Below are 17,476 nucleotides of genomic sequence, written 5' to 3' on the forward strand. Positions count from 1 at the left end.
TACTTTTGAAAGTGTGACTATATTTCAATTATCAGTTATATAAACCAGGCTCTTTAATTTCTTATTTTTTTCCCAGATTTAAAGGGTCGGTTATCGATTCACGTGAACCCAATAACTTTTGTTCAGATATTGTATTTAGGTTAAAAGATCCACTAAAATATGTATAAAATATTTGACTGTAATTATTAATTTGATATCGCTATAAGAACCCATAAGCGCACTAGGCCAGTGACAAAGAGTGAAAACCTTGCCAATGCCATGTCATGCCGGGTGATAAGTTATGCGTCTTTTGTTTTGATAATTTGACAAACTTCATGAGAGAACCAGATAAGGAACCTGATACAATTAGTTTCTTTGCGTTCAGAGTAACTAATTAGATGTCTGGTTCAATTCTCAATGAAATCAGATAAGGGAACAACAGAGGGAACAGATAGGGATCAGTTCCCTTGGTCGTCGTGCAGTCAACTCTACAGCTGTAAAAGCTATTGCACTGTACCGTCTGGCAGACTGCTGCATTGTACCGTCTGGCAGCAACATATCTGTAGCTTGCTAAGGCCAATCTAAAGGACACTTTACTGCATCATCCTTGATGATCTCACACACACATATTATCAACATGAGGCAAGGGATTTAATTTTTCCAACACTTGCAAATCAAAAGATATTATTCTCTCAAGTGCTAGCCACCACCTCTCTTAAGAACAAAGTTGCTGCAACCTCAAGGACCAGATTCAAAGATCGAAGATATTTTAAGTCCTTAGGTTTATTGAGTTTTTGTTATTTTGTTCTTCATTTATAATCTTACACTACTTTCAAGAAGTATCTTTGTAGGACAGATTTAAATCACTGTTTGGTTTAGTTTCTTGACTAGAGTTAATCAATGTTTGTTACTTTGTAATAGAGTTATTGCAAAGGGCTTACAATAAAGTTATTATAAGGGGTGAGGGATTAAGAGTTTAATTCCTAGATTGCAATTGGTTATAATCTGAAGTTTGCTCGATTTAGTGGAGTTGAAATCTAACTAGGGTAGGTCGTGATTTTTAATCCCTTGAGCAATGAGTTTTTCATGTAAATATCGCGTGTTCTTTATTTACTGCTGATTTACTGTGGGAATAGATAAAGAACTCGGTTCCCTATACTGTTTGGTTTTTATAGTCTGTTTCTTACTGTGGGAATTGATAGAGAACCTGGTTCTCTATACAGTTTAGTGGACTCTTAGTTATTATCACCGGGGACTTGTATAGGAGCCTAGTATTTATCTTGCTTAGATTTGGGATGTGTGCACCTTAATTATCCCCTCAAAAGTTAGATTTCAGTTGTTCTACTGTGATGATCCAAAATGTCATCTTTAAATTTAATAAGTAATTCTATGTTCTAAGACCTCGAAAAGTACCATTTATCATTTCTTGACTTGCGTGCGTAGTCCGTATATTTTTTCGGAAAGTTTTTATGTGAAAAATGGATTAAAATGGGAAATAGAGCTTTAAAACTCAACTAAGTTGACTTTAGTCAATATTTTGAGCAAACGGACTTGGATCAGTATTTTAAAATTTTCGGTAGGTCCGTATCATAATTTAGGACTTGAGCGTATACCCGGAATCGAATTTTGAGGTCTCTAGCCCGAGTTATGAAATTTTGATAAAAAATTAAAAGCTTGAAAGCTTAATGATTTCTAAGAAATTACTGATATTGGATTTATTGACCTCGGGTCTGTATTTTGGTTCCGGAGCCCGGTATAGGTCCACTATATTTGTGACTTGTATGCCGAATTTGGCGAGAATAGGAGTTGATTTGACGTGATTCGGACGTCCGGTTGTAAAAATATAAGTTTTAAAGTTTTCTTGAAAACTTCCTTTGATTTGGTGTCCGATTCGTAGTTCTAAGTATTATTTTGGCGATTCGATCGCGCGAGCAAGTTCGTATGATGTTTTAGAACTTGTATGCATGTTTGGTTTGGAGTCCCGAGGGCTCGGGTGAGTTTCGGATAGGTTACGAGATGTTTTGGACTTTGAAAATCTGGTATTTTGCTGCAGTAGGTGTTCTAGCATGTTCTTCTTCGCGTTCGCGAATGTACTCTCACGAACGCGAAGAGTAAACTGGGCAGCTGGATCTTTTTTCTTCACGAACGCGAAGGCTTGGTCGCGAACGCGAAGCGATGGGGGCATTACCCTTCGTGAACGCGACCATCTCCTCGCGAACGCGTAGTGTTAGGCACACCTGGGGGAGGGTCGATCATTCCTTCAGCGCGAACGCGAGTTATGCCTCGCGAACGCGAAGGCCAGGGGGGAAACCTTCGCGAACGTGAAGGAGGACTCGCTAACGCAAAAGCCACGAGCTGCTACTCATCGTGAACGTGACAGGTCCTTCGCGAACACGAAGAAGGCCTGACCTCTGTGACTTAAAACATAACCAAAAACGGAATTTTTCCCATTTTTCACAAACCCTCAATTATAACTCGGCTTAGGGGCGATTTCAAAGGAGTTTTTCATGATTTCGGACTGGGTAAGTGTTCTTTATCATATAGTGATTGTATTTCATAAATCCATGTCTATATTCATCATTTATTTCGGATTTAGATGGAAGAAATTGGAATTTTTGTAAAACTTTCCAAAAATGAAAAATTAAGATTTGAAGATCCATTTGATATCGGAATTAGACAAATTTGGTATGGTTGAACTCGTATCGGAATGGGTGTTCGAATTTTGCGAGTTTTCTCGAGATTTGAGATGTGGGTCCCACTACCGAATATTTTAATGAATTTCAGATTTTTATCCGAAAAATTTATAAATTTATATGGAATTAATTCCTATGATTAGTATTGAATATATTGAATTGTTTGTGAATAGATTTGAAGCTTTCGGAGGCAAATTTTAAAGGAAAAGCTGTGGTTGAATAATTGATTGGAATTTGCAAAGCGAGGTAAGTATCGGGGTTAACCTTGACTTGAGGGAATAGAACCCTTAAATTGTTTGTTATGTGAATTGTATGTAAACGAGGTATAGGCAAGGTGACGAGTGTCTATACGTCGTCAAATTAATTGTTTGCCTGCTTACTTGAAAAATTACAAATTATTTTTAATCATAAATTAATTATTATAATAATTATTTCTCTCTTATTCTTTGCAAATATAAATTCTTGAATTCCTGCATTAATTGTTACATGCTATTTGAATTATGTGTCTTAATTGTTATTTGATATTTAGCATAATAAATATTAAACTGCCTATTTACTCCCTGATTTTCATAATAATTTGCTATTTGTCATTGTTTGCTTCATAATTAAATCATAATTATTGTATGCTTATTATCTTGTAATTTTATATTAATTGTTACATTTATTGGGAAAATTTTTTCTATACGAATTGGTAAATGAAAATGTTAGAGGAGCGGGTTGCACACCGCAACATGATTAATTACAATGAATATATTGGAGGATCGGGTTGCACGTCGCAACAGACTTATTAAAAGTCTATATTGGAGGATCGGGTTGCACGCCGCAACAGACTTATTAAAAGTCAATATTGGAGGATCGGGTTGCACGCCGCAACAGACTTGTTAAAAAGTTAATATTGGAGGATCGAGTTGCACGCCGCAACAGACTTGTTAAAAAGTTAATATTGGAGGATCGGGTTGCACGCCGCAACAGACTTGATTAAAATGAATATGTTGGATGAGCGGGTTACACGCCGCAACAAAACTGAATGTAGATATATTGTGAGAGCGGGTTGCACGCTGCAACAGAAATAATGGAAATGATAATTGGTTATGACTGCTGAGTTGCCTTCAATTATTATAAATGAATTACCTGATTTATTCCTATTATTGTTGTTGTTACTAATATTGCGTACATGTTAATGTAAGTGAACCGCCTTAGCCTCGTCACTACTTCGTCGAGGTTAGGCTCAGCACTTACCAGTACATGGGGTCGGTTTTACTGATACTACACTCTGCACTTCTTGTGCAGATTTTGGAGTTGGTCCCAGCGGCGTACCATAGACTTGCTCGGATTTCAGCTATCAGAGGAGACTTGAGATATAACTGCATGACGTTCACAGTTCTGAAGTCCCCGTCTATTGTACTTTAGCTGTGTGTTTATTTTCAGACAGCTTTATTTTATTCAGACCTTTATTTGTATTTATTCTAGAAGCTCGTGCATTTGTGACACCAATTCTGGGATGGTATTTAGACACCGTTATTATTATAGATTATTTCAAAATTGCTTCCTCATTTGCTTCCTTGTTATTAATAAATTTAAAAATTATTTTAAAAATGGTTAATATTATTCTAACGTTGGCTTGCCTAGCAAGTGAAATGTTAGGCACCATCACAGTCCGAAGGTGGAAAATTCGGATCGTGACATCTACGGACGATCCCCAATTTTTAGTTTATAGCAAATTAGTTTTCAAATGTTATGTTGGTAAGATAACTAAAGTTCATGCTTTTAAGTCTAACATTTTTTAATAGAATTATTATCATGATCTCTTACAAAAATAGAAAGGATATGAGATAACTTGATCTATTTTTTATTTTATTTTGTTATTGTTTTGGTTGTTTCTCATGATAAAATACCGATTATGCCCTTAGTAAGATACATAGTGATATTCACATTGTTAAAGTTTAACCCTTAACAACGACGACGACAACATCAACAACAATCCGGTAAAATCTCACAAGTAGAATATGATAGAGTGTACGCAGACCTTATCCCTATCCCAGAAAAGTAGAAAGATTGTTTCCCAAAGACCCTCATGAATACGAAAAGAGACAATAGATCGTAACAACAAGAACTTGGTGCCATATCAAGATTTTTTAGACCATTTTGAGATGCAAAGATTGTCGGGGTAGTATGTAGTGTGACAAAATCTAAAGAATGAAGTGAAATGTGATTGAACTCTAACTTTGAAGGGCAAAGTGCTTTTCAGGCCTTTTGGGAATTCCTATTTTCATGCATGTTATTATTAATATAGCTTGACTTTTACAACGTGTCTTTCTGGTTGAGACTACAAAATAAGAAAAAAGAATATTATATATAATTTCTTTTGTAATTAATTTCTTATCTGGTTTATAAACATAATGAAAAGATCCAAAACTACATTAACTGTACTCAAACATCACTTTTCAAGTATTTTATCTAAATCATTTCACGTTAGAGTAACCTAAACGTGATCTTTCACATATTAGCAGTAGTTCTCCTTACGATTTTTTTTATTACGGTTCTATTAATGGAGACAGTTTCTCGGGAAAAAAAAAAATCAGAAATAGCCTATTTATAACTAGTAATTAAAAATTAGCCACAAGTTCAAATGTAATCGAAATTTGGCTACTTTTTCATGTCAAAATAAAATCTGAACAAAAACTCCCTTAAAAATTAGAAAAATTCTAGCATAATATGTTGGAGTTTGAATTTTTTACATATGAAATTCCAACATAATGTGCTGGAGTTCCAACAGAATATGCTGGAAGTTTATATGCAGGAGTTCCATAATTCAACATATTATGCTGTAACTTTATGTGTTTCATCTAGAGTGTTTTTGTCCAGATTCTATTTTCGTATCAAATAATAATTATTTTTCAATGACTTTACAAATGTTGGCTATTTTTCAATTACCAGTCCTAAAATTAGCTAGCACATGTTATGTTTAGCAGCTTCTCAAGCTACATATACTTCGGCGAGTAGCGGAATTAGAGTCCGCATGGTTTGGCGAAAAAAAAATACTTTTTAAAATAATGGAGTTTGTTTGATTAATAAATTGTTATATGATTGAATAAAAATGCTAAAGCCGAAATATATATATATATATATATAATTATTCAGCAAAACCGTTCTAAATTCTTGAAATGTTCATTTGGATTCTACACTTTAATATTTTATTTTCTATTTTTACTCGTAAAACCAAAACTAGGAAAATAGGTTCCATTATTTTCTTCTTTATATTTTTCATTTTTCATTCTCTTGATCCCCACTTCTTAATATGAAAATACAAGAGGAAGCAAACAAAAAGTGAATTTGTGGGGTCTAAACAGTTGATAATTAGTTGGAAAATTTCTTTCTTGTTTTCCTCATGAGGTTCTCTCTCTTGTCTTACATAATATTATCACGCTTACGTAAACCACAATTTATCTACTTCTCTTTGATTCTTTTTTTTATGCATAAGCAAAGGAGTTTTTAATTATTATTGTTATTAGTACAACTAATAACGTTATTTTTATTTAACATAATAATCATTGCAACGTGTCGGGAAGCAATAGCAAGCTCAAAGGGCTAATAAATAAAAAGTGAAACACATGAATGATTTTTTAATAGATTAAAAAAAGAAAGAAAAAGTAACCAAAGTGAACAGTGATTGCTTTTAAGTTCATTTTTGACCAAAAATACAATAATGCTATATATTTGATTTTCAAAGAAAGACAAATGACGTTGTGAAAATTCAAAACTTTTCGTGTACATTCAAGATTTGGCAAATTGTGAACATAAATCTACAAAAAATCCACTTTCTTTCTTCATTCCTCTTTTTCCTCTCTTAGAAGGAAGAAAATGACCGATTTTTATTTTCTTTCTGATCCCGCTTTGGACTGATTAATTTGAATTTGCACTGAAAAATTTCATTTTGAATGGTCAAATGATCTCTAATAAAGAGGCTCCACCGAGAGGGTGATCTAGAATTTAAGTTCTATGGGTTCAAACTTATTATATTTTTAAAGTTATAGGTTTATATATATTATTTCTTGCAATTTTAGGTATTTTTTACGCTTAAATTCATACGCCGCATCGAAAGTACTTGGTTCATATGAATCCGGTACTTTGAGGTTGCATCCGACACTGGCTCCACCAAGGATTCAAACCCGACTTCTGGTTAAGAAATGACATGAGCTTAACAACATCCGAAACCTAAAGAAAATGACACCATGACTTCTTCAACATAAAATAAAAATAGGGGCGGGTATATATATATAGAGAGCGCATTATTATTTAAAAAATTAGACAAGCGAGTATGTAAAATGAAAAAAATGAGAACTTGGTTTTATAAAGTACAAAAAATTGAATGAATTTACTGAAATGGGAGAACCCAGAAAACATACTTCCTCCGTCCCAACTTATGTGACTCCTATTTTTTATAGCCAATCCTCTTTCTATATTTGGAAACAATTCAACTTTAGATTTTCCGTTTTACACTTAATGAAAAGTTGATTTCTAACCCACAAATTTTTATGATTTATTTTAGATTACAAGTTTCAAAAGTCTTTCTTTATTTCATAAACTCCATGTCCAGTCAAACACTTTCATATATATTAGGACGGAGAGAGTATAATTTATGTAAGAAAAATAAATGATAAGCTAGATTATTTGATATAGTTACGTGACTAACTAATGAATAGAGAAATATAATTCAGTAAAAACATAAAATAAGATTGACTATAGAGAAATAGTAATTTTGAGGCCCTTAAATTTTTGGGGCCTAAAGCAACTTCACTTGCTTTAGGGTCTGGCCACCCCTGAGAAATGAGCAGTACATACCACTCCACCGTAACCTTGATGGTTATAAAAAACTGAAATCAAAATGGTGGGGTTTAATTAAAACTATAGCATAAGGACGTTCATTTTTTTTATAAGGATGTTATTCTATCTAAAAAAGAAAAAATTCAAATTCAATTGTTTTATTTTAGTTTTGCACGATAATTTGAGCAGTTATTAAATTATCTTTCAAATATTAAGAACATTTCTAGAGACTCAACGATCAAGAAAAGAAGAAAACTATTGGATGTAAAAATTTGTATAATATTAAAATATCATGCTAAAAATATCAGTTCCTTGAAAGATGTTCAAGAAGATACTAAAAATATCAGTCCCTTGAAATTAGATATTCAAGAAAATGCTAAAAATATCAGTCCCTTGAAAAATAATATTCCATATCTTCTTAAGACGATTAATACTTCTTTGTATTGGTATTTTATTTTAATAATGTAATAGAGTGTGTCGTTTTACAAATGGAAAAATGTTGGTGGATGATTAATTTCCATTCAAAGATCATGTATTATAACTGATGATTTGAATTCTTGAAAATTTCCACCACATCCAAAACCATCATCCTGCTTTTATAAAATAATAATCATATTTTCTCTTATCTTTATGTACACGTGTGGATTTATATATTGTGGTTTTTTGTCGGCAGGGGGTGGGGTAGATTATGTGAAGTGGAAGCAAATATATATCATAATAATATTAGACTTGGTTACAAAACAAACTTTCCATTTTAATTTCATGCACTTATAGAGTTGTATCAAAGATATACCAATATTCATAGAGTATATACATATTTTAGTACCCCTTCAACTTTTAATCATTAACTTACTAGTGAAGAAATATACATAGAGGAAAAAGACAAGATATGGAGTCAAAGACAAGAAGACCATCTATCCTTTTCCAAACCGTTTTTACCTAGACTTATCAACCAACACCACCCTACCCCTCCTCCGCACACACACTAAAGTAATTTTAACGGATTTATCTGAACCCAATATTTTTCTATACTGAGCATACAATATATATTTAATAAATAACAAAAAATTTCAATAGGTATTAAAGTTCTAATATCATAATTGTAAAATATGCAAATGAATTCAATAATAAATACGTTACGTAATATAAATATTAAATTCGTCAAATTAAAATATTGAATCCGCGTCTTATCTCCCACCCCTATGTTTTATCCCTTATACCCTGTCATTTCTTGATTCCCCATTTCTAAGCAAAACCCCACAACCATCAATATCATCATGATTATGATTTTCATTCCATGGAAGTTTCACTCTCTCTCTCTCTCTAATTTCTTTTTTTCTTTTTCTTTTTTAAAAAAAAAAAAAGTTTTTGAGGATGATGATGCTCATCAATATAAAGTTGTGACTTCTTTTTACATCAAAACAGTTGGGGAGACAGGAAAAAGAGTCTCTGAACACAAAACAAAGAATCCATACAATGAGGAAGCCTGAGTTCTCTTCTTCCTCCTCAGGCAAGAACGGGACGAACAGTAACAACAACAACAACAACAACGCGAACGTGAAGTTGAGGAAAGGGTTATGGTCACCAGAGGAAGATGAGAAGCTGATGCATTATATGTTGACAAATGGACAAGGGTGTTGGAGTGATGTAGCAAGAAATGCAGGATTACAAAGGTGTGGGAAGAGTTGTAGGCTAAGGTGGATTAATTATTTGAGGCCTGATCTTAAAAGAGGTGCTTTTTCACCTCAAGAAGAAGAACTTATTATCCATTTACATTCCCTTCTTGGGAACAGGTATATCTCTCTCTTTCTGTTCTTTTTCTCTTTTTTTTTTTCTCTCTCAATGTGTTCATGTGATTTATTGGTGCATGAAGGTCACTAGTATTTTGGACGAGTTTAACTTTTATACATTTTATAAGTGTCAAACAAATTTTTATACTATTAACCAAACAAATTTTTATCTTTACCGATGTTTACTGTGATTACCTGAGCTGTGAGTTTTCGGAAACAACCTGTATATACTTATCCAAGCAGTGGCGGAGCCAAAATTTTGCGTCAAAATATATAAAAGTAAACATACCAAGAAATTAAGAGGAGTCATACATAGTATATTTACATATAATTTATTTTTTTACCTAGCTACACAGTATATTTTTCTCACGAAGACGCTCCCTATAAGGTGGCTCCGCCACTGTACACAAGGTAAGGGTAAGGTCTAGGTACACATTACTCTACCTAGAACTCAGTTGTAGAAATATATACCGGGTATGTTATTGTTATAAACCACCTAAAAGATATAAGAACTATAGTTAGTCATCCATAATCAGCGAGATTAGTAAACTAAATAATAAGGTAAGTTATCTGATACTACAAGTCAAAATTTACTGAAAGGAGTAGTAAAAATTTTTCGTAATGTCAGTGAATATAAGTAGTAAAACTTTTTCTCAAGACAACTTTGATAATTTCATCAATCTGCTAAGCAAGAAAGATTATTAACTTATGCATGAGAATGCATCAATTTTTACCTGTATGAATACGAGGGAAACTGCAGTCGTTTTCTCAGAAGTTTTGACACGAGAAAACATACAGGGAATTTAGGATAAATATTTAGATTAAGTTTCCCTATTCGTTCTTTTCAGTTTACTTCTTTTGTTAGTGTGTGTGCGTGTGTGGCGTGAGGCGGTTGGATAATTAAGGGAGAATAATTCTTAAGGTTTATTTTTTATTTTATTTTAGGAAGAAAACCTGAATACATGGTAATTAAGGACCATTAATCAAACTCCAATTTTCTTAGTGTTATTTTTCAGTACCTAGCGGGATCCCTAATTTTCTAAATAAAATAAAGGCATTATAACCACACACATAATTAATTTGCAGCATACACATAATAATGTTCTTTGAATTCGATTATACATAAAATATTATCACAATTTTGAAAATTTTAGAATATAAATATAAATGTATTTTGAGTGAATAAGATTGAAGATTAATGTCCACGTCTTTTGAAAACTACTAGTCTGCATGACGATATTTCTATAAATAAAAAAAAAGGTGAATAAGGAACAAAATTCCTACTATACAAATACTATTAACGCATAAAGAATTATTTTTCCCAATAGTTTAATATCTAAACATTGATAATTAAAAAGTTATGTCATCTAAATGATAACTATATGAAACCGTTCATAATAAGTGAAAATAATAACAAAAAAAGTATAATGTAATTAATTTATTAGGACAAGTTAACATACACTCATAACATTAAAATCATTACAGCAGTGTTAGTATATATAAATTAGGTAATTATTCTCCACCCCATCTCACCACTAGGGTTTGGCGGGGTGGTTGGTAGGAAGAAGGAAACTATATATATATATATATGAATCTTAGTAATATTAAGGGGACAACACAGTGAATTCCAGGTAATCTTCATTGGCAACATGATAAAGCTAATCATGATGTTATTGACTTCAACAGCTTAATAATATGATTTATAGACATGCATATCTTTAGCTATACGTTTTCAATGAGTTAACATCCACCAAATTATTCTGCGCGCCTAATTTAATTTCTTTGTAATTAAACACACAATTAGGTCTACCACTGGACAATCCCTAATGTTTTCTAGAATTGCATTAGCATCCCCTAAATTAAAGTCTGATAATCTCCATCTGTTTAAGGTTTGTAGTTTTGGTTACTTGCTTACAATTAATGGAGTTCACATTCTTTTCAAGAATTTGGTGTTACTTAACGAATGAATCTCTCTCTTTATTTTTCTGATAAATATATATCTTGAGATTTTGTCTAATTGGAAATGGAAAGAAGCAAAGAAAAAATAGACATCTTGCCAACTGGTCATTTAATAAGTGAGTATTTTATATATTATAAAATTTGTTGATTTAAATAAGGGAAGATAGGTAGAATCATAGGTTTCTTCATATATGTGTTATACTGTATGATTAGAAGTTAATTGGTGATTATAGAAGTTGATAGCATATCTATTTAATTTTTTAGCTAGCAAATCTGGCGGAGGGGAAGTAGTTTTTTTTTATAAGTAAAATCCTAAATCCTAATAATATTAACAAACAAGAAATATAATTATAAAACATGCATGTGCGCTGTTCTCATTTAGGTTGTTTCACATAATTAAGCACTTAGTTCTTCTTAGTCAAAAGGGCAAATTAAAGATGGATTTTAATAAATATTGATCAAGTGTTTTAGCATCTTGGACTTAGAGTTAGAATTTGTTCCACTTGTTACAATCTTCTTTTTAAGAATAACATTTCCAAACAAATAATAAAATTAAACTACGTACATGTATGTCTCACTTTCACTTTTACACAATTTGACCTATATGTTGACTCCTATTTCCTTTTTTCTATTTCAAAGGTGGTCACAAATAGCTGGACGTTTGCCAGGACGTACTGATAATGAAATCAAGAATTTCTGGAATTCGACATTGAAAAAGAGGCTAAAGAATTCATCTTCTTCTTCTACACCATCACCAAATGCAAGTGATTCATCCTCAGAACCCTGCAAAGATCTCAACATGGGAATCAATCAAGGGTTCATGTCAATGGAAAAACATAACCTAATGGCCATGTACATGGACTCAACGTCGTCTTCTTCCTCATCGATGGCCCTAAACACCATTATCGATCCTTTGCCAACGCTCGAGCACAGTCTAATGAACATGCCTAGTAGATTTGGTGCACCTTCATACTTGACTACACAACCATGCATGGTACAAGGAGGGAATGTGACTAATGGAAGTCTTTTTTATGGGAATAATCATGGGATATTTGGAGGAAATCTTGGAATTGAAGGAGAGATCTATGTTCCACCATTGGAGAGTGTAAGTATTGAGTATCAAAATGTTGAAGGTGGGAATTTAGTTGAAAGGAGCAGCCAAAACAGTAACCCTAATAATAACAATATGACCAACTTGACTAGCCATTTCAATAGTAGTAGTAATATCAAAGTAGAGAATTTTGGAGGGATAGGGAATTATTGGGAAGGAGATGATCTAAAAGTGGGAGAGTGGGACTTGGAGGAATTGATGAAAGATGTTTCACCTTTCCCTTTTCTTGATTTCCAAGTTGAATAATCCTAGAACAACCTTAATTTTCCTATGGATATCAAGACCTTTTATTTTTCTTTCAATATTAGACCACATAATTTCAATCCTATATAGTTCATATAAAACCTCATATATTGAGATAAATTTGGACAGGAAATTGAAGATGAGAGGGTAAAGAATCTCATGAGAATAAGGATCATTTCCTGGTAGATATATACTTTTATTTCCTGCAATGCACCTAACTCTTTGTATAGGATATTTTGCATTACCTTATACTTTAAATGATGTAATTAGAAATAGGGTAATTTGGTCATTTTTACTTCAATTTGATGTTTGTAATAATCACCATGTACTTTTGAAGGAATATATGTATAGTCACATATGAATATTGTAGAGATTAGTGATATTGTCTATTAGTCTTTCGTGTACAAAACTTTTTGAAATGTAAGCAATTATGTTTTTTATTAGTGGATTGAACAAGCTATCTTATGGATAAATAATTAGATCGCCTTTTATTCGTGCTTAAAAAATAATCTTATTCATCTGCTTCTTTTAATGGACATTCTTAGCCGTCCTCGTGTATGATATGTATTTTCTATCTATGTGTGCGCTTGCATGTTTTGCGTAGTATTGTGAAAAATCAACGATTATGGATATTAATCAAGGATTATGGATATGACACGCAAGTAAAATTTTCCTTTAATGGGGTTTAATCTCGAAGGTGATAAGTCCACTTGGAATACGAACTTTCCACATAAAAGAATGCAAAGTCAGCTTGCGCTAATTGTCATTAGGACTTTGCAGTCATAACATTAATTACTACTTAACCTTAATGGTAGAATTCAAAGAACAATGATAGCTTTTTTCCTTTTCACTGTCACTCCTAAAGGTAGCAACACAGTCATTTTCAATAGGGAAGTTAATCAGTTCAAAATGAAATTATGGCTAGGGTAATAAAGAAACATAGCACAATAAGTTAGGGGTGAGCAGAATATCAAAAAAATCGAATTTCGAATATAGGACCGAATTAATTTGATATTTCAGTATAAGTTTTTTCGATATTTCGATATAAATTTTTTAGTATTTTAATATTTTAATACGATATTCGGTATTGAGTGCTCGATATTTCAGTATACCAATATACCGAAATATTTCCTACAGTCCTAGTGTCCTACACTGAGAAACGGAAATCTCATGAGCTTTTACCCTTTCGCTGCCCTATAATGCATTCTCTTTGATCATCAAAGAATATGTCTAAAAGTTTGGACATGTTTTTCTGTGAATCATAGATGAATCTAGTGAATCCTTTCATCTAGGAGCTTCTTGTTGCTGCGTAATATTATAGAGTTTGGTATGTGGTTACCCTCAAAATCGGATAACAATTGAATTTGTATATAGTTTTAAGGACATGTGATTTAATTTGATACAGAGTAAAAAATCAGAGTAATTATGGGAATAATAGATAAAAAATAAATACAAACCACACAAGTTTAGCAATCCTAGCCTTGGGAGATTAATCTCCCTCGAGTTAGAACTAATATTATCGATGCCGGAGTAAAATGAACTGTGCCAAAGCTAGAGATAACAGTATATTGCTTTTTTGATATGTGTTACAATGTGTTTAATGAATTGTCAAGTCCCCTTTATATATTGAGGGAGACCTACCCTTTGGGGTATTATTTTATTGTACTATAAAAAACATAAGTCCTTGATTTTGAAGACCGTTGGTTCCCTTTTTGGCTAATTCCGTAATTTCTACCAAAAAGATTGGTAAATGGCAAGAATCACGGACACCTGTCGGATGAGTTGGCAGAGCTTTCTTCGAGACCGTCAGAAACAGGACCGGTTACGCCTTCGGTAGACTCGAGGGAAAATCTGATAATCTCGATGGCTTAGTTTTGATGATGCTTTGGGTCCAATCTTGAATATTATATTCCGCCATTGGTTGACCATGTTGGATGTGAGATCGAACCTCGGACTTATATTTTTACCCAATTACAGATGTACCGACCTTGGCCCTCCATTTCACAAGCTCGATCGAACACCGAGCTCGGTTTTACCCGTACACAATACAATTATAAAAGGTAAAAATCTCATAATTTGCTAATTAATCGGCCTCTCCTTGATACGTGCCGAGATTTCTGCCGTGATATTCAACCGATTGCGAATTTTTGGCCTTCCGTTATTCGGCCCGATAAAGTTTTCTCAATCTTGTTCGGTCCCGGAGTCACGAGCTCGATGATTTGACTTCACGCCTTGGTTCGATATAATCTGGGGTCGAGCTTCAACCTGTCACGTTTCATGACTTGTCATACAATAGATGAGCCCGGTTTCGACCGTATACAATATGTTATCGAAATCGTAGCGAAACTATACTGAACCAAATAAGAAAATATCGAACAGTACCGAACTACTATGGTACGGTATTTGGTACGCACAATTAATATACTGAATACCAAAGTATCGAACTGTAATTATTAAATACCGTACTGAAGTACCGAACGCCCGTCACTACAATAAGTAACAGAAATTGAGATTATCTTTTATCTGGTGCTAGATATCAATGAAAAGGTTATAATAAAATTGGGAATAATTTTAATATTTGAACAAGTGAAATGATAGAGACAAAGGTTCAAATTCTAGAGAAAACTTATGAAGTGATTTCTTTTTATGATCTGTCTTAACCTATAGGGCTCGTTTGGTTACCGGGATTAGAATACTAATCCCTAAATAGAATGTGAGATTATATTTATTTTATGTTTGGTTATGGATATTAGTTAATACCGTTATAAATTTTATACCAAAAGATCTTGGTATTAACTAGTATCTTATATTGGAGGTGGGATAATAATCCCAGGACCGTTATTCCTGGATATTCCACCTTGGAACCAAACGATCCTTTAGTGCGAATACATTTCGAAAAATAATATTGTATAGCCGATGTAAAAATGATAGCCAAAAAATGTATAAAATTTATAATTATTCATATTCATATATATATTTACTGTTACCAAATATATAGTTTCGATCACAGACTAAAAGTAATATTTGCCCATTACATTTTCAGTCATGTATCCATTTCCATGCCTGTTGGGTTTGCAGGTGAGAGGTGTCTTTACAAGAAAAAGCTCTAAGATAGATATTCTTTTGTCGATTTAGGTTAGGAGGCAAATTAAAGTGATTTCTGTATAGTTAAAAGGTAATTAGCTACAGAATGAAAGTAAGTGCTTCCCTAAATCATTTCACCTCAAGATTTATGACATTCCATAACTAACTGATCTGACTTTAATATAGGTATTTGTCTGGAAGGTTTCTGAATATCTTTTTGACACGATTGTTTGATTACGTAAATTATGCATTGGCATGAGGTCAGCTTTTGGGCACAATTAGAAAGGGAGGATATGTTTTTTCTTTAAAAAAATTGTTTAACTTCTTTAAATAGTATAATTTTTTTTGTATATGATCGATATCACTTATAAGTTAATTAGGAATAATTATCCATAATAAATGAAATTACTCTAACAAAACAATAAGGCAAAACTGTGCTACAACAAATTAAAGTACCCTAATTGTATAAGAGTATTTTATTTTTAATGTGTATAAGTTAAAAACGAGAGAAGGAAGAGAGGGTAGTCATGAATTCGATCTTTTTTAAGATTGGAATGTAAAAAAGATCGGAATGTGATTCTAATTATTTTTCCTCCATTTATATTTTACAGTATGTTTTATAGTTTATTTTATTAAATAACCGTAATAACAAATTAGGGAACTAATGAGGTTAGTCACACTGATATACACTTTTATAGCATGTTTGACCAAGTTTCTCGCCAAGGCAAAAGTATTTTTTTTTCTTTCAAAAAAGTGCTTCTTTTTTTTTTCTTCTCAATTTGAGATGTTTGGCTAGAGCCGTCAACATGGGATTAGCCTGTTGGGCCGGGCCAGCCCAGTCTAGCCTATGATTTAGTAGGGTTGGGCTAGAATTTTTGGAGCCCATTTAAAAATGAGACTTTTAAGCCCGACACGAGTAAGCATGCAACCCGTAAGGCTTGACTGAGGCTGGGTTGGGCCGGCCCGTGGGCCTAATAATTAAAAATATTTATTTAAAATATATAAAATATAAAAAGTATATGACATTGTAGCATACTAGCATCAGAATCAACATTTAGCATTGGTGGGCGTGTCCATACCAGGTACAGGAGATGCATCCATCATGAAAATGTCCAAACACTTGTTACTACTCGAAATTAGTTACACGACTTTTTTCAAAATCAAACTGGTAATTTTTTTTTGTGAATTTGAATATTATTAGTTTTAAAAATTTAATTATTCTTAATATTTAACTAATTAATATTGCATATGAATTGTGGATGAAAGTGAAGATGTTAAGACAACCTTGTCACAAACGGATTTAAATGTGTTTGATGAAGATGATGTGTTGGATTTCCTATAAGCATCATAGACGTTCTCTTGAATAGTTTGTTTTGAGTCTTGTCTTTTACCTTTTTAGTGTTTATTGTGATATATTAGAACAGTGTAAAAAATTATTAAGTTTTGCGAATTTTTCCCAATAAGATATTTTTTTACTTTTAAACATTTATCTTTTTTTAGGTTAGTACTTAAAAAAATATAAAATTATAATTTTAAAATGATGGGTCGATCCGTGGGAGTCCGCGGCCCACATAGGGCTTGGGTGGGCTAGCCATTATAAGGCCCATCATGATTGTGGGCTAGCCTAGCCTAGCCCGTCAATTGCTAAAGCCCAGGTGGGCTGGGTGGGTTAACCCGACCCGACCCATATTGACAACTCTATGTTTAGCCAAGTTTTTTCGAAAAAAAAAAATACTTCTGGCTAGAAGAAGCAGTTTTTAAGAAGCAGAAACAGAAGCAGTTTTGACTTTTCT

The 17,476-nt window shown here is 32.8% G+C and overlaps 1 protein-coding gene across 1 annotated transcript; it reads left to right on the top strand.

The window, feature by feature from the left end:
- Positions 1-8,900: 8,900 nt before the first annotated feature.
- LOC107785133 (transcription factor MYB46-like) lies at positions 8,901-13,042 on the top strand. Its single transcript, XM_016606357.2, has 2 exons — positions 8,901-9,289; positions 11,885-13,042. Exons 1-2 carry the CDS (start codon positions 8,973-8,975, stop codon positions 12,600-12,602), a joined length of 1,035 nt encoding a protein of 344 aa, XP_016461843.1. The 5' UTR covers positions 8,901-8,972; the 3' UTR covers positions 12,603-13,042.
- The last annotated feature ends 4,434 nt before the right edge of the window (positions 13,043-17,476 follow it).

Source organism: Nicotiana tabacum, chromosome 9 (genome assembly GCF_000715075.1).
Source record: "Nicotiana tabacum cultivar K326 chromosome 9, ASM71507v2, whole genome shotgun sequence".
In the NCBI taxonomy this organism is placed as follows: domain Eukaryota; kingdom Viridiplantae; phylum Streptophyta; class Magnoliopsida; order Solanales; family Solanaceae; genus Nicotiana; species Nicotiana tabacum.

What these genes read in the sequence shown, in the direction of transcription:
- LOC107785133 (XM_016606357.2), top strand. Translation starts at nt 8,973, where the DNA reads ATGAGGAAGCCTGAGTTCTCTTCTTCCTCCTCAGGCAAGAACGGGACG. An exon ending in CATTCCCTTCTTGGGAACAG is followed by an intron (nt 9,290 to 11,884) that starts GTATATCTCTCT and finishes TCTATTTCAAAG; the next exon opens with GTGGTCACAAATAGCTGGAC.